Here is a 24,954-nt window from a genome sequence, read left to right on the forward strand (position 1 = left end):
TAAGGGGACGATGTATGGAGGCAGTGAACTAGTAGTAGATTAAAGGTACTGCAGTTAAAACTATGTTAGTTGGTTCTTGGCATGGAGCTGGCGCTCCGCTGCCAGGCGAGCTTTCGCCAATCCAAGCCCCTGTCTCTAGGCTACTCCCCAAACAGCACTTCTAAGAACCTTTCGGATAAGATCAAGTGTAGTAGCGTTCTTATAAGTTTGGGATATGGCGGGTGAGGGGAATGTAAACATCTGCGCAAGAAGCGCTGAAATAATATCCGTAAATGAAAAAAGTTTTCCAGTATATTTTGTGGCTTACACAGCAGGGTGGCGACAAAGTTAACAAGTTTGATGTGGAATGCCCTGCAATAGCTCTTGGGCGGTGTGCCTTTTATCACCTAGGCTCAGCAGTTTGAGCACCGCCTGCTGTCGCTTAGCAACGGCACTGCTGCTGTGCCTAGAGCTACCGACTGATGGCGCCATGCCCACGGATGGTAATTCGGAGGAGGAGGAGGTGGAGGAGGGGTGGGAGGATTTGGAGGTATAGTAGGCCTTTGAGACCTGGACCGAGGTAGGCCCCGCAATCCTCTGCGTCGGCAGTATATGACCAGCCCCAGGGTCAGACTCGGTCCCAGCCTGCACCAAGTTAAGTGTAGTAGCGTTCTTATAAGTTTGGGATATGGCGGGTGAGGGGAATGTAAACAGATGCGCAAGAAGCGCATGATGCGCATGGAGCTGGCGCTCCGCTGCTAGGCGAGCTTTCGCCAATCCAAGCCCCTGTCTCTAGGCTACTCCCCAAACAGCACTTCTAAGAACCTTTTGTATAAGATCAAGTGTAGTAGCGTTCTTATAAGTTTAGGATATGGCGGGTGAGGGGAATGTAAACAGATGCGCAAGAAGCGCTGAAATAATATCCGTAAATGGTAAAAGTTTGCCAGTGTATTTTGTGGATAACACAGCAGGGTGGCGACAAAGTTAACAACTTTGATGTGGAATCCATGAAAACAACCCAAATTTCGGCCTGACAAACCTCGTTTGATAAAGGGACGATGTATGGAGGCAGCTATATGGACGACTTTTGGAGGTAGCAATGGAGACAACGTGTGGAGGCTGCTATGGAGACAATTCAATTTGGATAGTGCCTGTATGTGGCAGTCCAAAAAATTTTTCAAACCAGAGGAGCAGGTAGGTGGCCCTCCAGAAAAATGGAATAGATTGAGTGCCTGTATGTGGCAGTCCAAAAAATTTTTCAAACCAGAGGAGCAGGTAGGTGGCCCTCCAGAAAAATGGAATAGATTGAGTGCCTGTATGTGGCAGTCCAAAAAATTTTTCAAACCAGAGGAGCAGGTAGGTGGCCCTCCAGAAAAATGGAATAGATTGAGTGCCTGTATGTGGCAGTCCAAAAAAGTTTTTAAACCAGAGGAGCAGGTAGGTGGCCCTCCAGAAAAATGGAATAGATTGAGTGCCTGTATGTGGCAGTCCAAAAAAGTTTTTAAACCAGAGGAGCAGGTAGGTGGCCCTCCAGAAAAATGGAATAGATTGAGTGCCTGTATGTGGCAGTCCCAAAAAATTGTTTAAAACAGAGGACCGGAAAGGTGGCCCTCCAGAAAAATTGAATAGATTGAGTGCCTGTATGTGGCACTCCCAAAAATTGTTTAAAACAGAGGACCGTGTCGGTGGCCCTCCAGAAAAATTAAATGCATAAAGTACTATACCTAGAGCCAGTGGGCCCTGTCAAAAAACAGCCAGTTTCCTCTGCTTTACTGTAGAAAGAGGAGGAGAAGGAGGAAAATGAGGAGGAGGAGGAGTGGATAAATTATTCAGGTTGAGCTTCCTTCACCTGCTGGAGATTTGAAATTAGGAGAAATCCATGCTTTATTCATCTTGATAAGCGTCAGTCTGTCAGCGCTGTCAGTCGACAGGCGTGTACGCTTATCGGTGATGATGCCACCAGCTGCACTGAAAACCCGCTCTGACAAGACGCTAGCGGCAGGGCAGGCAAGAACCTCCAAGGCGTAGAGCGCCAGTTCGTGCCACATGTCCAGCTTTGAAACCCAGTAGTTGTAGGGAGCTGTGTGATCATTTAGGACGATGGTATGGTCAGCTACGTACTCCCTCACCATCTTTCTGTAAAGATCAGCCCTACTCTGCCGAGACTGGGGACAGGTGACAGTGTCTTGCTGGGGTGACATAAAGCTGGCAAAAGCCTTGTAAAGCGTACCCTTGCCAGTGCTGGACAAGCTGCCTGCTCGCCTACTCTCCCTCGCTACTTGTCCCGCAGAACTACGCACTCTGCCGCTAGCGCTGTCAGAAGGGAAATACTGTTTCAGCTTGTGCACCAGGGCCTGCTGGTATTCATGCATTCTCACACTCCTTTCCTCTCCAGGGATGAGAGTGGAAAGATTTTGCTTGTACCGTGGGTCCAGGAGAGTGAACACCCAGTAATCGGTGCTGGAATAAATTCTTTGAACGCGAGGGTCACGGGATAGGCAGCCTAGCATGAAATCTGCCATATGCGCCAGAGTACCAACGCGTAAGAATTCACTCCCCTCACTGGCCTGACTGTCCATTTCCTCCTCCTCCAACTCCTCCAACTCCTCTTCTTCTGCCCATACACGCTCAACAGTGTAGGACTCAACAATGGTCCCCTCTTGTGTCTCGCCAACATTCTCCTCCTCTTCCTCCTCATCCTCCTCCACCTCCACCTCCTCCGATATGCGCTGAGAAACAGACCTAAGGGTGCTTTGGCTATCAACAAGGGAATCTTCTTCCCCTGTCTCTTGTGAGGAGCGCAAAGCTTCCGACTTCATGCTGACCAGAGAGTTTTTCAACAGGCCAAGCAGCGGGATGGTGAGGCTGATGATGGCGGCATCGCCACTGACCATCTGTGTTGACTCCTCAAAGTTACTCAGCACCTGACAGATATCAGACATCCACGTCCACTCCTCATTGTAGACTTGAGGAAGCTGAAGCTGACAGTTCTGGTGGAAGTTGACATCTGGCAGCCTACAATCGCTCGGCGCTGCTGGTAAACTCTGGATAACATGGTCAGTGTTGAATTCCACCTCGTGGGCACGTCGCACAACAGTCGGTGAGCGGGCAGTTGGAGGCGGCGCTGCGCTGCCCTGAGAGTGGCAGCATCTGTGCTGGACTTCCTGAAATGCGCACAGATGCGGCGCACCTTCGTGAGCAAATCAGACAGATTGGGGTATGTCTTGAGGAAACGCTGAACTATCAGATTTAACACATGGGCCAGGCATGGCACATGTGTCAGTCTGCCGAGTTGCAGAGCCGCCACCAGGTTACGGCCGTTGTCACACACAACCATGCCTGGCTTCAGGTTCAGCGGTGCCAGCCACAGATCAGTCTGCGCCGTGATGCCCTGTAATAGTTCTTGGGCGGTGTGCCTTTTATCGCCTAGGCTCAGCAGTTTGAGCAACGCCTGCTGTCGCTTAGCGACGGCACTGCTGCTGTGCCTAGAGCTACCGACTGATGGCGCCATGCCCACGGATGGTCGTTCGGAGGAGGAGGTGGAGGAGGGGTGGGAGGAGGAGGAGGCATAGTAGGCCTCAAACACCTGGACCGAGGTAGGCCCCGCAATCCTCGGCGTCGGCAGTATATGACCAGCCGCAGGGTCACACTCGGTCCCAGCCTCCACCAAGTTAACCCAATGTGCCGTCAGAGATATATAGTGGCCCTGCCCGGCAGCACTCGTCCACGTGTCCGTGGTCAGGTGGACCTTGTCAGAAACGGCGTTGGTCAGGGCACGGATTATGTTGTCTGACACGTGCTGGTGCAGGGCTGGGACGGCACATCGGGAAAAGTAGTGGCGGCTGGGGACCGAATACCGAGGGGCGGCCGCCGCCATGAGGCTGCGAAAGGCCTCGGTCTCTACTAGCCTATAGGGCAGCATCTCCAGGCTTAGCAATCTGGAGATGTGCACATTAAGGGCTTGGGCGTGCGGGTGGGTTGCACTATATTTGCGTTTCCGCTCCAGCGTCTGGGGTATGGAGAGCTGAACGCTGGTGGATGCTGTGGAGGATCGTGGAGGTGACGATGGGGTTTTTGTGGCAGGGTCCTGGGCAGGGGAAGGAGCAGTGGTGTGCACGGCCGGAGGTGAACGCGCTTGTTGCCACTGAGTGGGGTGTTTAGCATTCATATGCCTGCGCATACTGGTGGTAGTTAAGCTAGTAGTGGTGGAACCCCTGCTGATCCTGGTTTGGCAAATGTGGCACACCACAGTCCGTCGGTCATCCGGTGTTTCCTTAAAGAACCTCCAGACTTCTGAAAATCTAGCCCTCGCCGCAGGAGCCCTCGCCACGGGAGCTTCACTAGTTGACACATTTGGCGCTGATGCACCAGCTCTGGCCCTGCCTCTCCGTCTGGCCCCACCACTGCCTCTTCCAACCTGTTCTGGTCGAGGACTCTCCTCCGTCTCAGAAGCACTGTGTTCACCCGGCCTCTCAACCCAGCTTGGGTCTGTCACCTCATCATCCTCCGATCCCTCAGTCTGCTCCCCCCTCGGACTTCCTGCCCTGACAACAACTTCCCCACTGTCTGACAACCGTGTCTCCTCATCGTCGGACACCTCTTTACACACTTCTTCCACTACGTCAACAAGGTCATCATCACCCACAGACTGCGACTGGTGGAAAACCTGGGCATCGGAAAATTGCTCATCAGCAACCGGACACGTGGTTTGTGACTGTGGGAAGGGTCCAGAAAACAGTTCCTCAGAGTATGCCGGTTCAAATGGCAAATTTTGCTGGGAGGGGGCAGACTGGGGGGGAGGAGGCTGAGGTGCAGGAGCTGGAGGAGTGCCGATTTCGGTGACATGGGTGGACTGCGTGGAAGACTGACTGGTGGACAAATTGCTCGAAGCATTGTCGGCAATCCACGACATCACCTGTTCGCACTGTTCTGGCCTAAACAGTGCTCTACCACGATTCCCAGTAACTTCAGACATGAACCTAGGGAGTGTAGCTCTGCGGCGTTCCCCTGCTCCCTCATAAGCAGGTGGTGTCTCACCCCGCCCAGGACCACGGCCTCTGACCCCTGCAGTAGTTGGACGCCCACGTCCCCGCCCTCGTCCTCTACCCCTAGCCCTCGGGTTAAACATTTTGAAAATGAGAGTTATAACTTGTATTTTTTTTTTAACTTTTTTTTTTTTTTTTTGTTTTTTTTTTGTGTTTTTTAGTTTTTAAAACCAAACGATGCTATCCTATTGCTATGGCTATTTTCTAGCCAAGTATTACAGCACACTACTATGCCAGATGAGATGACGCTGAGTTATGAAAAAAATAAACGTAAAATAAAAAAGGAAATGGCAGACTGTGCCTAGTTGAAATACAACCCCGGGCCCTAATAAATTTTTCCACTTCGGTCTTTGCGATGGATATGTGCGTCACTAAAACACAGTGGTCGCAAGTCTGACTCCAAATTGCTCCCAATTTGATAGTAGATGCACTGCAGCAAGTACAGCCACCAGCAGATCAACCAGAAATCAAATATATATAACGCTACTGTAGGCGTAATTAAGACGTTTGTATTCTCCTATGGCTATTTTCTAGCCAAGTATTACAGCACACTACTATGCCAGATGAGATGACGCTGAGTTATGAAAAAAATAAACGTAAAATAAAAAGAAACTGGCAGACTGTGCCTAATTGAAATACAACCCCGGGCCCTAATAAATTTTCCCACTTCGGTCTTTGCGATGGATATGTGCGTCACTAAAACACAGTGGTCGCAAGTCTGACTCCAAATTGCTCCCAATTTGATAGTAGATGCACTGCAGCAAGTACAGCCACCAGCAGATCAACCAGAAATCAAATATATATAACGCTACTGTAGGCGTAATTAAGACGTTTGTATTCTCCTATGGCTATTTTCTAGCCAAGTATTACAGCACACTACTATGCCAGATGAGATGACGCTGAGTTATGAAAAAAATAAACGTAAAATAAAAAGAAACTGGCAGACTGTGCCGAATTGAAATACAACCCCGGGCCCTAATAAATTTTCCCACTTCGGTCTTTGCGATGGATATGTGCGTCACTAAAACACAGTGGTCGCAAGTCTGACTCCAAATTGCTCCCAATTTGATAGTAGATGCACTGCAGCAAGTACAGCCACCAGCAGATCAACCAGAAATCAAATATATATAACGCTACTGTAGGCGTAATTAAGACGTTTGTATTCTCCTATGGCTATTTTCTAGCCAAGTATTACAGCACACTACTATGCCAGATGAGATGACGCTGAGTTATGAAAAAAATAAACGTAAAATAAAAAGAAACTGGCAGACTGTGCCTAATTCTACTCAAACCCCTAATAAATTTTCCCACTTTGGTGTTTGAGGTGGATATGTGTGTCACTAAGAGCTAAACACAACGGTAGCAAGTCCCCCTGCTAATTCCTCACAATATGGTACTAGCTGCAAATAAAAAAAAAAAAAAATTTTAACGTTATTGTAGCCCTAAGAAGGGCTGTTGGGTTCTTTTAGAATCACTCCTGCCTAACAGTAAGCTAATAGAACACCCTAACGCTTTCCCTGAGCAGCAGCAGCTCTCTCCCTAGCGGCATCCAGACAGAGAATGATCCGAGCAGCGCGGGCAGCGGCTAGTCTATCCCAGGGTCACCTGATCTGGCCAGCCAACCACTGCTATCTACGTGTAAGGGTACCACGTCATGCTGGGTGGAGTGCAGAGTCTCCTGGCTTGTGATTGGCTCTGTTTCTGGCCGCCAAAAAGCAAAACGGCGGGAGCTGCCATTTTCTCGAGCGGGCGAAATACTCGTCCGAGCAACGAGCAGTTACGAGTACGCTAATGCTCGATCGAGCATCAAGCTCGGACGAGTATGTTCGCTCATCTCTAGTAACCATGTCTTTTGGGTTAGATTGGGACCCAGCAACCTTTCAGAGGCTGATGGACAATATTCTCATGATGATATTATTATCTTCAGTGAGGACTGGGAAATCTATCTGCCAAAGGTACAAGCAATGTTAGATTCCCTTGGGGAAGCTGGGTGAACAGTCAACCCTAAGAAGTGTGTCATAGATTTAGAGGAAGCATGATATCTAGGGTACATAATTGGAAGAGGGGTCATTAAGCCACTGTTGAATAAAATTGGGGCCATTAAAGCTGACCCCAGCCCTTAACAAAGAAGCAAGTGAGGGTGTTTCTAGGAATTGTGGGGTATTAGCATAGATTTATTTCCAACTTTACTAGTATAGCAGTACCCTGAACTTAGACCCATGTATCCAGTCTTCTGATATGAAACTAGGAACATTCCTTTCCTAGGAGGCAGGTGATGAGGAAGACCTAGTCATATATTTAAGCAGAAAGCTCACCTCTCATTACAGCATAGTCAAAACAGAATGACTGGGTATTAAGTGGACTCCTGATACTATCCACTGGGTCGACAATTCATATTACTTACTGACAACTCTCCCCTTACATGGATGTGTAAGGTAAAGGAGAACTCTTAGGGCAGACCCTGTACAGGTGCAGGGCTGCAGAAGGCCTGATGGAGGTGGAATACCCTCAGGTAGGAGGTAGCCGCAGAAGGCGTGTGTCTGGATAGCACTCTCAGACAGAAGAATCTGTTCTCTCTCAGGACTTAGAGAACTCTCTGGAACTCCAGTCAGAGGAGACAAATCTCAGCTCCCCCTCAGTGGGGAATTCCAAGCATTCAACCAATCAGGAACCTCAGGGCAGAACTGTATTGACAAATTATAAAACAACACGTATCATTGGTTATTGAGTAAACTCTTATTTCCCAGGTAGATAACATACAGCTGCATTACCATTTATGGTCAGTAGATGGCATCAAATATATAAGAGGCTTAGTCTGGAAACACCTATTTCTGTGCAATTGAATTGGCCAAATCCAATGACCTTATCAGGAACCAGATAGGTAGTGTATAATGCCTGCCAGTGCAGCTGTCTTCAGATATGAGTACCACTGTAGGAGGCTTATGTACAAAGAAACAAATTATTACCACAGCCGTCCTTTAGTAATGAACACTGAATCCAGGTGGTTGCAAGGCCTCAATAGCGTGGTCATTGTCAGAGTACAGGTGGCCATTTCGAAGGACGGCTATCTAGTTCCCAAAGGAGAAAATGGCCACATTTATGGAAAATTATCTTCACACGGGTAATTTTTTTTTAATATAACATGCAAATGAAGAAATGTTTACATGTAGCCTATGTATTAAATGAAATGTAAATGCCCGGATGAGAATATCCGTTTGAAGGGGTTTTCCCACGAAGGCAAGTTAGGCCCTATCCACGGAATAGGGCCTAATCTGCTGATCAGTGGGGGTCTCAGTGCTGAGACCCACGCAGATAGCAAGAACGAGGGTTCCGACCCACCACTCTTCGCTCCTCAGACTAATGGAGCAGGCGGCCGCGCATGACCATTCTGCTCCTTTAATCTCTATGGAGCTGACGGAGATTGCCAAGCGCAGTAGGGTTGGTCAGACCCCTCGTTCTCGTGATCTGCAGGGGTCTAAGCACTGAGATAGGGCCTAACTTGCCTTTGTGGGAAAACCCCTTTAAAGCCACACATTTCTTGAAACCACACCCACACACAGTTGGGAACTTTTGAACTAAAAAAAGTTGCTGCTACCTGCCCTTTTAATGTACTGAATCTTCATCCATCTTGATGTGTTACATAAACCTGTCAGTTGATCCTTTTATTATTTTAAACATTTTAAAGTATTTACAATACATATTATAATAGAAAAATTAAAGCATGAAGTGCATATCACATATGAAGGTTTTATTTTTTTGGTTTTAGTTTGCCAAGAAGCAGTATGGGAAGCTTTTCGGATATTCATGGATCGAATTCCGCAAACTACAGAATACCAGACCTGGGTTGATGCATGTCAACAAGAATCCTTTTGCTTATTTGACATTGGAAAGAACTTTAGCACTTCTCAAGGACATCTGGATATTATTCAGCAGGTAGAGTATGTTTAACAGTGATCTTGGAGCAGATTTACACTTTAGGAGCTTATGAGCCAATGTCAAGCAGTCACAATTATACATTCAGTACATGACTGTATTTTCATGGGACAGATTAAAATGCAACTCCATTACACTCTATTTGGCAGTCTCCCTCCTTGACCTTGCAAGACACTTCTTTAAGTGTGTTGAGTTTTGTAGGTGATACATGCTCCACTAATAATAAGTGGTATTAGGATTTTTGGTTAAGAATACACAAATAAGTTTTTTTTAGATGAGAGCATCAAACTGTGTCTTCAATGTAAGGCAGCAGTAGCCTTTGCCACAGAGAGGGTACACTCAGAGATTTCTGTACCATGATGATCTCCCAATCCATGATATCTATGTCTTGAAGATGCAGATAACATTTATTTTCATGGAAAGTCTGCTTTTGAAAAGTGTGAACTGTTTGGTTGGTCGATTCCTTTAAGGGCCACCAGTGCGTGGGCCCCTAGCATTTGGATGATCTGCCTCCATTTGAGGCACTCCACTGCTGCAAGGACGATCTCCTGAAGTAGCCATATTATCCCTCCTGAATCAAGTATATAGCCTCTCACTTTCTTATCAGTTTCCTGCTTTGCACAGATGAGGAACGTGGAAATGGGCAACTTGCCTTATGGAAGAGGTTTACTCTTTGACCATTGAAAATTTTCATTGCCTAACAGAGTGCTGTCTTCTGAAAGTCAGTGCTAGAGGCGCTTTTCTTTTTTGCATCTAGGGAAATGTATTTGCATTTTCTTCCCTATTACACTCATCATTCATCATTTCCTACAGATGAACAAAAATAAAATTCACTTACATCATGTTTAAATAATTTTAGCTCAAGCAAATATGCTTATGGACAAAGGTGACAGCCACAGGACATTTTTAGAATAAAACATGTGAATAAATAGTTTTTACCTAAAGTCAAATATTTACTGCTGAGAGGGATTGATGTAAAATACAATTGGAAATTATTAATTAAGGACATTAATCAAAAATTATATTATATTGTTAGAGCATTATGACTCTTGGAGTAAATTAATAATACATCTTGTAAATATGCTGAAGACTGCGTGAAAGATCCGGGTCCCTCCTTTGGGATGAACCTATTGCATCTGAACAGGAAAAGTTTATGTATAAATATTGTGCACTGATTTGTGAGATATGTTAACTTTACCGCTGCACTGAGAGACTGGCTGCTTATTTTTAATGTTTAGGGGGGGACACCATTTAATTTTTTTCCTTAGCCAGCAGCAGGGGCGGACTGGGAATTTAAAGTGGCCCTGGAAAAAATTGTAAAAGAGGCCCCATTCTATGGGTGGAGACATAACAAGTAGGTGTGGTCAGACAATGTGGGTGGAGTTAGCACAGACAAATTGTTGGTAGATCGCCTTAATGCAAAACAAGAACATCTTAAGTGAGTCTAATGTGCAAAGAATGTGACCTGTAGATCAGCAAATGCTGCAAACACACAAGCAGGAAAGCTTTAAATACCTTTCCTCTGTGCCATACATGTATAATGCAAATCTACTATGTACATGAATAATGCTACAATAACACATTTAGAAAATACAAGTTAATCCTGTCTTCTATATACTAAATAAAACTACTACAAAACCTCCTCCCATATACAAGATATATTTTTGAAAATAGAGGACAGCATTATAGACGTTAACTACTATAATACTGCCCCCCTATGTACAGGAATATAACTACTATAATACTGCCCCCCTATGTACAGGAATATAACTACTATAATACTGCCCCCCTATGTACAGGAATATAACTACTATAATACTGCCCCCTATGTACAGGGATATAACTACTATAATACTGCCCCCTATGTACAGGGATATAACTACTATAATACTGCCCCCTATGTACAGGGATATAACTACTATAATACTGCCCCCTATGTACAAGAATATAACTACTATAATACTGCCCCCTATGTACAAGAATATAACTACTATAATACTGCCCCCTATGTACAAGAATATAACTACTATAATACTGCCCCCTATGTACATTAATATAACTACTATAATACTGCCCCCTATGTACAAGAATATAACTACTATAATACTGCCCCCTATGTACAAGAATATAACTACTATAATACTGCCCCCTATGTACAAGAATATAACTACTATAATACTGCCCCCTATGTACAAGAATATAACTACTATAATACTGCCCCCTATGTACAAGAATATAACTACTATAATACTGCCCCCTATGTACAAGAATATAACTACTATAATACTGCCCCCTATGTACAGGAATATAACTACTATAATACTGCCCCCTATGTACAGGAATATAACTACTATAATACTGCCCCCTATGTACAGGAATATAACTACTATAATACTGCCCCCTATGTACAGGAATATAACTACTATAATACTGCCCCCTATGTACAAGAATATAACTACTATAATACTGCCCCCTATGTACAAGAATATAACTACTATAATACTGCCCCCTATGTACAAGAATATAACTACTATAATACTGCCCCCTATGTACAGGAATATAACTACTATAATACTGCCCCCTATGTACAGGAATATAACTACTATAATACTGCCCCCTATGTACAGGAATATAACTACTATAATATTGCCCCCTATGTACAAGAATATAACTACTATAATACTGCCCCCTATGTACAAGAATATAACTACTATAATACTGCCCCCTATGTACAAGAATATAACTACTATAATACTGCCCCCTATGTACAAGAATATAACTACTATAATACTGCCCCCTATGTACAAGAATATAACTACTATAATACTGCCCCCTATGTACAAGAATATAACTACTATAATACTGCCCCCTATGTACAAGAATATAACTACTATAATACTGCCCCCTATGTACAAGAATATAACTACTATAATACTGCCCCCTATGTACAGGAATATAACTACTATAATACTGCCCCCTTGCTGAGAGGTTGTGTGCAGTGTGAGCTCCTGATGCTCCTGATGTCTGGAGCGAGCCCAGGGCGGGGCCAACCCTGGGTGGGGAGATTCCCCAAGCAAGGCCCAGGCTTCCAGGCCTACACCGGGAGAAAACTCCCATACAATTTCTACAAGGGATGGAAATCCCAGAGTCGTTTGTAAGGAAGAAAGTCAACAGAATATGGATGTTGTAAAGAAGATTCAAGAAAACAAAGTGAGTGAAGCAATGAAGGAAGTGAGTCCCAGGCCTGGCCAGCATGGAGCAGCACAGGTGGTGAGTGCAGGACGAGCAGCAGGTGCACAGCCCCCCACTCCTGCACCCAGACAGAGAAGAACATCCCTGGAGAGACAAACCCTGCAAGAGAACTTACTGCAGAAGGATGTGGTGTCCAGCATGGCCTGCACAGGCCGTACAAGATCTACAGCTAAGCCGCTGAGTGTCCCTGCACAGTGTGAACAGGCCTCAAGCTCTGCCACTGCAAGCAGGAAGACTGGAGCTGCAAAGGAGACGGGTGCTCCTAGACCACCTGGAGCAGCACCCCGACCAGCACAGCAGGGGAAGGAGACCGTGCGAGCGCCTGAGCTGAGGCTAGCAGAGGAGATCCCAGGACTGGTAAGGAGGATGGGGGAGCTTAGCCACCATAAGGAAATGCTGCACATGCAGATAGACTGTATGTATAACCTGAAAACTGCGCATCCAGAGAGTAAGAGACTGTATGATACCAAGCTGCACTCACTGAGCATAGAGCTGGCACAGGTGGTGAGGGACATGGACTGTGTTCTGGAGAAGATGGGACCCCTGGCTGAGACCTATCAGAATAGGGAGCGCTTCTCACAGCAGAGGCAGAGCTGTGACCCCAGACCCAAGATCCCAGATGCGCCCCGTGTTACAACACCTGTACTGAAACCTGCTAGTTTCTCCTTCCAAAAGGGACAGTCGCAGGATCAGCCGCAGACCTCTGCAGCAGTCACTGAGAAGGAGCACGAGGATGTGGTACAACAAGTCCCAGCAGTGACTGCGCAGCAGCAAGACAAAACATTTTCCTCTGTGTGTCAGACTGATGCACTGTCCCAGGAGATCTGTGCTGCTGTGACCGAGACTGGGGGACATTCTGATGAACCTGAGGCGTTGGGGGATGGAGGGGACCCTCAGTCTGTCTGGGATATGCAACCATCTAATAATAGCATAGAGGTGGATGGGGCGCAGGGGGTTGTACAGGATGATGTATGTGATTTCCCCCCTCTAACATCAAGCCCCCCAAATAAGTCAGATCCCCCTAGATCAGACCCTCCCCCTAATAGCCAGAGTGAACCCCGTCATGAACCTCCCAGAAATGCCTGGAGCCGCGGCGCTCCCTCCTTTACCTCCAGTGCACAATACTCCGGGCAGGCGTTTAAGAGGAGGAACGTGGTGCGCTTTAAGAACAGAGGCGCAAAGGAAGATCTCCCAGATAGAAGGTTTGTGGTGCGGGATCTCCTGTGCCGCCAGATGGGGTTCACGCCTGATGACATCCTGGCGGTCATAAACCTTCCAGACAGACAGGGCTATGATGTCAGCTTTAAGCTCATGTCTAGTCTGGATAGGTTCTGGGATAAACTCCCCCGGTTCGGGGACACCGATGGCTGGTGTAAGTTCACGTTTGTCCCCATATCCAGGCCAGGTACTGTGGTGGTTAATGTCATCTTCTGGAACGAGTCTGTTCCCCCTCAGGATATTCTGGTGTGGCTCAGGCGCCATTGTGATCTTGTGTCAGACCTCACCAAGAATAGAGACGCCGACGGTATCTGGACTGGAGGGTGGAAGGTTCTGGTGAAGTTACGCCAGTATAATAACATCACCCTGCACCTCCCCAACAGCTTCTTCATAGGCAGAGAGAAAGGCGTCTGCTTCTATCCCGGGCAGCCAAGAAAGTGTTTTAGATGCGGTAAGATCGGTCATGTGGCCAAAGTATGCACAGTAGTAAAGTGCAACCTGTGTGGGGAGGTCGGCCATCTCAGCGCCACCTGTGAGACGGTCAGATGTAACCTCTGCGGAGAGATGGGCCACCCACACAAGGATTGCCCGGAGGCCTGGCATAACATCGCCAGGGATTTCTCTGATGACGAGATAGTACAGGAGGCAGACGCCTTAGAGGAGGAGGCCTTGATGTCAGGTCAAATACTAACTAGGCAGGAGGTACAGCAGGGGTCAGGTGATACTGCGCCAGAACCTCAGAGAGCAGTCCGCACTCAGCAGAATATGGAGGTTGTCACTCAGGACCAGCCTCAGGCAGCAGCCTCTATAACATCTACTACCGAATATGAGGAGTCCAAAAAGAACAAAAGAAAGAAAAAAGACAAATCCACCCGTAAGCCTGAGACAGAGTATGGTGCAGGGTCTAAGACCATGAAAAAATCCAGTGGTGATGCCGGGGTCATGGTCCTTTCAAATAGATATGATGTCTTATCAGAGTCAGATGGAGATTTTGAGCGTGAGTTAGAACGCATCGATAATGAGTGTGACGGGGATACAGAAGACCCTCCGACAAAAAAGAAGCCCCCTTCTTCTGAAGCTGTAGACCCCCTGTCAGACATGGAGACTGGTGGTAGGCAGAGGGAATCTGACTCTGACTCATGATGATGGGGGTCGCTGCTCTGTTTTTCTTTTTCCTTATGATGGCTGGATTCTCTCTAAGAGTTGCTTCTAGCAATGTTAACAGCATTAAAGTAAGAAGGACCAGACACGCTGTATATGACCACCTGAGATATCTGGACGCTGATGTTATCTTCCTGCAGGAGACCCGTCTGACCACCTTAGGGCATCTCCGTGAGGCTGAGCGTGAGTGGCGGTCTGGTCCTTCTTACTGGTCACTGGCTGTGGAGCCGTACGCCGGGGTCGCTATACTGTTTAACACCACAGACGTGACGGTGCACAGGCTGACGGAGGTCGCTATGGGGAGGTGCCTGGTGCTAGAGGTGACCATCCATGGTAGGCGGCTCCGGCTGATCAACATCTATGGCCCACAGACAGTGACAGAGAGAATCCAGCTGTTCAATGAGGTGAAACAATATCTATTTACCTCAATCCCTGTAGTAATGGCAGGTGATTTCAATGTTACCATGACATCAGGTGACAGGTCCTCGGGCAGAGCAGTGGTCAGAGACTCCAAAGTCCTACAGAACATCGTATCACAGGCCCATTTATGTGATGTGTTTACCCTGGGTGGCAGGAAACCCAAGTACACCTACACATGTGCTGACAGGAGCAGTAGGATAGATATGGCGTTTGTGAGTCCCTCAGAGACTGTTAGTGGGATGAGCGAGAGAGTTGTCCCATATTCTGATCACCTGGCGTTATTTTTTTGTATGGGAGCCTCTAACCGCTCGGACATTGGTCGGGGGTTATGGAGGCTCAATTCTAGCATCCTGGATGATGTCTGTGTCCAGAATTGTGTTCACTCCCTTTTTCAGGACCAGCTCCAGAGAGTAGACTTCTATGACAACATATCTGACTGGTGGGAGAACGTCAAGGAGGAGATCAGGTCCCTCTTAAAGAGACTGTCAGTGAAGAAGGGTAAGAGTAAGTACAGCCAGTATCTCAAGCTGCGGAAAGAATTGGAGTCACTGTATTCGGCGGGAGGGGGGGACAAACAAAAGATAGACCGACTGAAATCTGAAATAAAGCAGTATCAGTACAGCCGCTACACGTCTCTTGTTGTAGAACGGGATTACGGGACTCTGGGGGTTCCAGATCCATATGAAAATTGCCGGGAACGTGTGGCAAAAAAATCGATCACAGGTCTCACTGACTCCCAGGGAGTTTTACAGGAATCTCGGGAGGGTATCCTGGGGGTGGTGAGATCCTACTATGCTGAGTTATTTCAGAAGAAGGTTTTGGATGAAGAGAAAATGGCTCAATTCTTGGAGGCAACTCCAGGTCCTGACACTAAAGATTTGGACTTTTCTCCTTTGACAGCAGGAATAACAGAGGAGGAGGTTAAAGAGGCCATTGATAAGTTACATCTGAAGAAGGCACCAGGTCCTGATGGTATAACATGTGAATTTTATAAGAAGTTCAGAGACCTCTTAGCCCCGATCCTTGTGGATGTATTTACAAATTGTCTAGAAAATCACCTGATGCCTCCATCCATGAGAGTGTCCTCCCTTATTCTGCTGTCCAAAGGTAAGGAGCCTAGTGACATCAAGAACTGGAGGCCGATCGCCCTCTTGAATGCTGACCGGAAGATTTTGGCAAAAATTCTGTTTTCTAGGTTAGTCTGTTTGTCCCCGGCACTGTTGGCAGGCTCTCAGTACGGCACAGTAAAAGGGCGGAACATCTCTGGAGCAGTTATCTCGATAAGGGAGATGTTTGAGAGATGTAAAGCTCTGAGGTGTGGGAGATATGTTGTAGGTCTGGACCAGGCTAAAGCCTTTGACAGGGTTGATCACGATTATCTATGGGCAACTTTGTCAAAGTACGGTATTCCGGGACAATTTATAGATTGGCTGAGAACTTTATATAGAGAGGCGAAGAGCTTTCCTCTGATCAATGGTTGGCAGGGGGACACTTTTGAAGTAGAGGCCGGGGTGCGACAGGGCTGCCCCCTGAGTCCACTGCTGTATGTGTTTGCCATAGATTTGTTTCTGCGATCACTGCAGCGGTGTGATTTTCAGGGGGTGCCGGTCCCCCATTGCTTGCCCTTGAAGGTAGTCGCCTACGCGGATGATGTGACTGTGGTGATATCTGAACCTCGTGAGGTGGAGATGTTGTCTGCAGCCATCAGAAGTTACTCAGAGGCCTCCGGGTCTCTGGTCAACCTTGAGAAGAGTCAAGCTTTCTGGACATTGGATACTGCTCCTGGCTTTGATCTGCCACAGTTCGCCAAGGCCTCCACCCATATTAAGATCCTTGGGGTGAAATTTGGGAGGGAAGATAATGCCAAACTAAATTGGGAAGAGAAGTTGGATACCGGAAATGCAAAGGTTCAGCGATGGAAGAACTGGAGGCTGACCTATAGAGAAAGGGTTACTCTGCTGAAGACTTACCTGGTCCCTGTCTTCCTTTACGTCTCTGTCGTCTTTCCTTTGCCAGAATCTTTCTCCACTCGGCTCTTTAGCCTGTTCTTCCAGCTTTTATGGGGGAACAGGTTGAACCCAGTAAAAAGAGGGATCACCTACCTGCAGAGGAGAGAGGGTGGACTGGATATGTTAAATCCAAGGGTATTTTTTGACTCCATGTTTCTGAAAGTTAATTTTGGAAGCTTGGACTCAAATAATGGTCTCATGTGGGTAAGTAGTGTCAGGGACTGGATATTGCCTTTTGCAGAATCTTGGGTGCGAGGCGGCAGTCTCAAGAGGGGCCGATGGACTCCTGGCTTCCTCCCCCAGTATCTGGAGTATGGTCTCAGGTGTGTGGAAAAGTGGTGAATAGATAAGACCTATCTGGAGAGTAAGACCAGGAAGGACCTTTATATGAGTGTCTGTAGGACCTTTTATACTTTACAGCCAGGTCTGAGGGACTGCACAACGGCCACATTGCAGAAAAGTCTGAAGCTCCTCAATAGTCCTAGGCTCCCTGCAAAACTATTCGACATTGCTTGGCTATCACTGCACGGGAAGCTTTTTGTTAGGGGTAATTTAAAGTTTTTAAGTGTCTCAGACCGTATGTGCCCCTTGGGTTGTCAGCAGGAGGAGGAGACGATGCAGCACTTCATTACCGAGTGCCAGGGAGGGAGACGGATATGGCAGGAGGTGTCCCGCAGGCTTAGGATACCAATGCTGCAGTCTTTGACCTACCCTGATGTAATCTATGGGGTGACACCACAGGTAGCCGGCATCGACAGGGGGACCATGTACCTGATCATCACGGTAACTAAATACTACCACTGGCACACCAGGACCAGAGTGTCCGTCCATAATGAGTCCTTCCAGCCCATGACCGCAGTCACACAGATACTATCAGAGCTGAGGTGGATCCAATCATTAGAGTTTAGGAAAAAGAGCCAGAATGTTCAGTTATGGAGGAACATATATCTACACTGATGGATTATATGTCATGGAATTCTGTTTATTTATTTTTTTTCCTTATTACCAGTGATGGACTTTTTAATTTGAAGTTACTCTAAATTCATTATTTTGCTGATGTGTTTAATCTCTGTTAAATAATTGTTTTATTTTTCATTCTGACAAGAATGTATTGTAAATTTTTGTTTGTTTTTACTAATAAAAATTGCCCCCTATGTACAGGAATATAACTACTATAATACTGCCCCCTATGTACAGGAATATAACTACTATAATACTGCCCCCTATGTACAGGGATATAACTACTATAATACTGCCCCCTATGTACAGGGATATAACTACTATAATACTGCCCCCTATGTACAGGAATATAACTACTATAATACTGCCCCCTATGTACAGGAATATAACTACTATAATACTGCCCCCTATGTACAGGGATATAACTACTATAATACTGCCCCCTATGTACAGGGATATAACTACTATAATACTGCCCCCTATGTACAGGAATATAACTACTATAATACTGCCCCCTATGTACAGGAATATAACTACTATAATACTGCCCCCTATGTACAGGAATATAACTACTATAATACTGCCCCCTATGTACAGGAATATAACTACTATAATACTGCCCCCTATGTACAAGAATATAACTACTATAATACTGCCCCCTATGTACAGGAATATAACTACTATAATACTGCCCCCTATGTACAGGAATATAACTACTATAATACTGCCCCCTATGTACAGGAATATAACTACTATAATACTGCCCCCTATGTACAAGAATATAACTACTATAATACTGCCCCCTATGTACAGGAATATAACTACTATAATACCGCCCTCTTTGTACAAGGATATAACTACTATAATACTGCCCCTATGTACAAGAGTATAACTACTATAATACTGCCCCCTATGTACAGGAATATAACTACTATAATACTGCCCCCTATGTACAGGAATATAACTACTATAATACTGCCCCCTATGTACAGGAATATAACTACTATAATACTGCCCCCTATGTACAGGAATATAACTACTATAATACTGCCCCCTATGTACAAGAATATAACTACTATAATACTGCCCCCTATGTACAGGAATATAACTACTATAATACTGCCCCCTATGTACAGGAATATAACTACTATAATACTGCCCCCTATGTACAAGAATATAACTACTATAATACTGCCCCCTATGTACAGGAATATAACTACTATAATACCGCCCCCTTTGTACAAGGATATAACTACTATAGGAATACAATATGTATAACACAAATATCTGCACCACCACTGCAGCAGTGGTATACAAATTAAGGCATTACACAAAGGACTGCTGCAATCTGTAGCCCCGTCTGCTGCTGCCTGCCTTTATTTAAAACGGACAGTCCTGTGTACTAGAATATAACTATGTTACACCTGAGCGCTTCACATAGAAGAAGTGGCAGAAGTTCTGTGTAAGAAAACAAGGGAGGTCAGGCTGCATTGGCCAATGTAAAATATGGACCTTTGGGGTGCAACAGACCTGTGTAATTTATCCACATGGCTGCTGCACCCCATGGCAGCATATTATATGCAAGAATGCTGTAGCATGCCTCCCATCATTCCTTCCACGGGACCTCTGTTGCTACCTCGTGTAATAAGTAAAGCTGAAAGTGTCATAAGTTACATTTAGCTACTCACAGGTGATGAACTGCTCCATCAGGTATAGAAGTGCATAAAGATTCTCCAGGCCATCACTTGTTGATAAAGAATTCACTCACGCTCACGTGTAGTCGCCTCCTTGCAGCTCCTCTGTGAGCCTAAAGACACTACAGTCACTTACACTATTGTGTCACTTGAATAACACTGTGCTCCTAAATTATATAACATATACCCCTCACACAACAACTGACCACACTGTGCCCTAGGAAAAATGTGTGTACTAAATTAATAATGATATTTACATTGCCCCCTTTAATTTACTATAATACAATCAGCTCCCACTACATTAGAATAATTACAATCTACATAAATAAATAAATATAAATCTGTATTCACAGTATATATTATTCTGTTATATTTCCAAGAGCTGTTACAATGTGCCAGTGGTACATTGTAATAGATCATGTGTTAAATCCACATATACTTCCGTACTGTAGCATTGCAGTGTATGGTAGGATAAATCAGACAACCCAGGGGTATGAAAAATAGAAAAAAAAATTAGAAAAAAAAAGCTAAATATTCAAATAAACAGTAAAAATCATAAACATGTTAGGTTCCCCCGAAATGTCTGTTGTATCAAAATATGATGACGGTAATTCTCAGCTTTGAACCCACTAGTGCAAAATAGCGCCCAAATGTTGAAGATGGCACTTTTCCGCCAACAAGTGATCAAAAGGCTGTACAGTCCCCAAAATGGTAGCAAAGAATTTAATTGTTTTAAATGTGTTAATACACAAACTCTATAAAAATTTAATATCTCTGTGATCATACTGACCCAAAGAATAAATTTGACATGTCATTTGGGGCGCACAATGAAAGTTGTAGAAACCAAGCTCAGTAGAAAATGGTGGAAATGCATTTTTTCAACAAAATTGCTGCATTTATAATTTATTTCCTGCTTCCCAGTACACAACATGGAATATTAAATACCGTCACTATGATGTGCAATTTGTTATGCAGAAAACAAGCCCTCATACAGCTCTGTACACGGAAACATGAAAAAGTTATGAAATTTTGAAGGTGGAGAGTGAAAGATGGAAATGCAAAAACGGGCCTGGGCATTAAGGGGTTAATAACAATATATCTAGTGCAAACCTAACAATAGATAGCATCCCACAATAAGAATAAAGTGCTCCCTTTAATTTTTATTTGAATAATTAGTCCCCGAGCCCTCTTAATAAAAATCCAATGTAGTTTAAATTATAAATTGTGAGCCCTTCACCTGCCCCAGCAGTGCCCACTCCCCCACATACAATAAAAGTTTCATATAGACAGATCACTGCTGCACAATAATTTAGATTATGAAATACTTCACCCTGCTGCTCCTGTCTCTGTTTCTGCAGTCTCTGTTGTTCCCGTCTCAGTGGCTCTGGTCTACGCGGCCCCTGTCTCCATGCTGTTCCCGTCTCTGCAGCTTCCGTCTCCCATCTCGGTGGCTCCAGTCTCCGTGGCCCCGGTCTCCATGCTGCTCCCGTCTCTGTATCTGCCTTCTCTGCAGCTCCCGTCTCGGTGGCTCTGGTCCCCGCGGCCCCGGTCTCCATGCTGTTGCTGTTCCTGTCTCCTGCGGTTCCCACGTAGAGTAGGCGGCCAGCCCGCGCACCACAGCGCAGAACATACTGTGCGGCGACACTCCTCAACGCCACACAGGTCGCGCAATTACGTCAATTGTGCGACCTTGTAGTGGAGAGAAACCTACAGACGCAGCGGTCCTGAGCTGCGTGTGTGTTAACTGTGCGTGTGTTAATTAAGTGTGTGTGGGAAGGGGAGACCGGCCCCGACCGGCCCGAGACCAACCGGCCCACCAGGAAAATTCCTGGTGGGTTCAATGGCCAGTCCGCCCCTGGCCAGCAGAAAGCTAAGTGCAGCCCTGTACACAGCCAAATTTTCCCATATACATATATAAAGATTTTTGGAGGTGGGGAGCAAAATACATAAACACATAAGCGAAAAAGAACCAAGTCATTGAGGGGTTAACAGCCAGGAGGATTATATATCATCGATCAGAGCCCTAGAATGCAAATAACATAGAAAGCCTAAGAAAATTGTGATAAAAATAAAAATGTGAATCAACTCATCCCCCAACTCATTCCCTAGAACACATTTATAAATAAACAAAATTGTAAGGAGATTAGGTGTCCCAGAGAGCCTACACTTCTGCTGGTTGTTAGCGCTACATTGATGATGGCTGCAGCCTTTTACATCTCTGTCAACCAACTAAAGATCACTTATAAGTCATAAAGTGAATCTTTTTCTTCCATAGCACCACAGAGTCCTCAATCTGTTCTAGATTGATGGTAGACTTATAATTATTACCACATAGGTGTCATTCAGAGCAAGCTACCATAGTGACCACTCGATACTACGAATATAATGTAACACATAACTTAAAGGGGTATTCCCATTTCAGCAAATTAATATTATTGTTTGTGTGTAATGAAAAGTTATACATTTTTCCAATGTACTCACTGTAACATTTTTTCATGGTTTTCTAGATCTCTGCTTGCTGTCCTTCTATAGAAATATTCTATGTTATTTCCAGTGGACAGAAATCTGACCATGGTCACACGGGTGAACGGCTCACAAAAGTAATCAGAGTTGTGTGATATAACGAGCCGTGCACCTGCATGTAGGTTAAATTCTCAAAACTCTCATATACTGAATGGTAGGATGTAGAATTTGTACTGTAAATGGTAGGGAAAAGGGGTATATTTAAAATGATACCTTTATTAGGTATGCTTTTAAAGGATTTCTGGCAAACATGATATAAAGCAACACAAGTTTGATGCAAAATTCTGCTGGTTGCTTACAAAATCGGTGTAAGGAGTTGAAATACTCTCCATATGGCAGCCTCAAGGTAACAAGGACCCCACAGACAATCAGTGACCCAGTCTCAGATGGGCTACAAGTGGAAGCCCTGGTCATGATACCAACAATGGGTTAAATTTCAGGTCCAGAGTTGGATCATCTAATAAAGATCAGGCACCTCCATTAATCACACCTGAATCACATATAACGCATTTGTGATAGCCTCTGATAGCAAACATAGGACCAGCTCATCAGAGGTGTAGTTAATGGGAGCCCAGATTGTTAAATGATGGCAACCTGCCATTGGTTCATCCTCACAGATCTGGCATGTGTATTATTACACTAGCTGTCTAGGAATCATCAGAACTCATCTAACTGAAGTGCAGTATAGCCTCTGGCACTAGTGGCCATAGGAACTGTCTGATTATATAAACCAATAGCCCCACCCATTACCACTGACGTTGAGCCCAAACGGCTAATGTCAGCTGAGTGGCAATGCAGAGGTGTCACAATGTAAATCCCTTGGTGAAGGGGCGTGGTGAGGCTCTCTGAACCAGGTTGAAAAATCCCTGTGAGTCACACCCTCCCCTGTCATGTAGTGCCTCCCCAACCTATCACATGTAGAGGGGCATGTCTTTCAGACAAGAGAGCAAATACTCACATCTATTGGACGGGATCCAAGCTGTCATGTATACAGGGTTTTACTCTGTGTTAAAGTTCATTAGAGGGGATCTTAGGCAATACTTGTGCAGGTATTCTATATATTACAACGAGGTATAATTATTTTAAAAGTAAGTGAATAGACAGTGGCTGAAAAGACCAGCTTAAGTTGGAAAATAAATACACTATAAACCTTTATAAGAGAGTGCCAAGTACATTAAATCTCAAGGGTAATTGTATTATAAACTCCCTATCTGGTGATGCATCCATGACAACTGTTAATAAGTTTTATCATAAATTCTTGGCTTGTCTATAAAAGTGTCAGGGAGAGACTCTCTGAAAAAAACGTGGCAAATTTATCAACCTGTTTAGGACAATATTCTGTTGACATGTGCAGCAAAAAACATCACCGTCATCCACAAAGCTCTGCATAATGCTGCATCTCCATACCTCTACTCTCTTCACTTAGTTTATATCCCAACCCATGCTCTTCGATCTGCCTGTGATCCTATATTAATCCCCACCTTAAGTAGAACCTCTCACGCATGTCTCCAGGACTTCTCCCAAGCTACACCAGTTCTCTGGATTGCCCTTGCTTGGACTATCAGACTAAGTCTAATACCCAACCTCCAAAGTTTCAAACATACTCTTAAAACCTATCTCTTTAGGCAAGCCTATTACGCTCGCTTACTGCATGAAATATTAACTTTCTCTTTAGTCCCTCCCAACCCTGCATGCTGGAAAATCAATTCCTAATGATAGTGTCATTGATAGAAAAGAGGTAAGTGTGAACCTTTTTCATGGGGGTCCAAACATGGGAATAATGAAATACAAATAACTCTGAGATGACCCTGTGCTTCACAGTCTGCCAGACGGTCTCTCACTGTCTTATTTGGCCTGCTCCCCCAGACCAGGCACTCCTTTCTTATAGCCAAGTTTCCTCTGTTTCATAGTGTGCAGCTCAATGCCCCCTCTTTCTTATAGTATGCACCTCCATGCCCCTCTCTTCTCCAGCCTGAACCCCCATGTCTCCCCACTTCTCCAGCATGCATGAAAATATTCCCTCTTTGTACTGCATCCATCACAATGGGGGTCATTTACTAAGGGCCCAATTCACGTTTTTCCGACGTGTTACCCGAATATTTCCGATTTGCGCCGATTTTCCCTGTATTGCCCCGGGATTTTGGCGCACGCTATCGGATTGTGTCGCATCGGCGCCAGCATGCACGCGACGGAAATCGGGGGGCGTGGCCGAGCGAAAACCCGACGGATTCGGAAAAACCATTGCATTTAAAACAATAAAAGTGTCGCTTGGGACGCGCTTACCTTCACTTGGTCCGGCTCGGTGAAGTTGAGTGCGTTCAGATGCTTTTCAGCGCAGCAGCGCCACCTGGTGGACGGCAGAGGAACTACCTTGATGAATCCCGACCGGACCCGAATCCACCGCAGAGAACGCGCCGCTGGGTCGCGAACGGACCGGGTAAGTAAATCTGCCCCAATGTTTCCTCTTTCTCCAAGCTGTGCCCCTATGCCTCTTTCTTTCTCCAGATGAAATCCTTGTGTCCTCCTATTTCTCACCCAGACAAATAGTTGAACCTGTTTGTAGCTGGGTTAACTCAATTTCAATGCATAACAAAAAATGCCAAAAGGCCAACTAAAATTTTACTTTTATTTTCTAAGTTTAAAATATTTGTAAGAGGAAATTACATCTCACATATGTGTGAGAATCAGAGTGAATGGCTGAACAGACACTGCACCCATGTATAGGAAATAGAGGTAAAAAGTGGCACGGTCCCTCCTCCT

General features: G+C 45.3%; 1 protein-coding gene across 4 annotated transcripts in view; it reads left to right on the top strand.

The window, feature by feature from the left end:
- Positions 1-24,954, top strand: part of IMPG1 (interphotoreceptor matrix proteoglycan 1) — a 236,679-nt gene that overhangs the window by 47,338 nt on the left and 164,387 nt on the right. For all 4 annotated transcript variants that reach the window (XM_072142085.1, XM_072142084.1, XM_072142086.1 and 1 more), the window contains exon 3: positions 8,791-8,957. In XM_072142085.1, coding sequence (XP_071998186.1) covers positions 8,791-8,957 — 167 coding nt within the window. The remainder of the gene's footprint in view (positions 1-8,790; positions 8,958-24,954) is intronic.

Source organism: Engystomops pustulosus, chromosome 3 (assembly GCF_040894005.1).
Source record: "Engystomops pustulosus chromosome 3, aEngPut4.maternal, whole genome shotgun sequence".
NCBI lineage: Eukaryota > Metazoa > Chordata > Amphibia > Anura > Leptodactylidae > Engystomops > Engystomops pustulosus.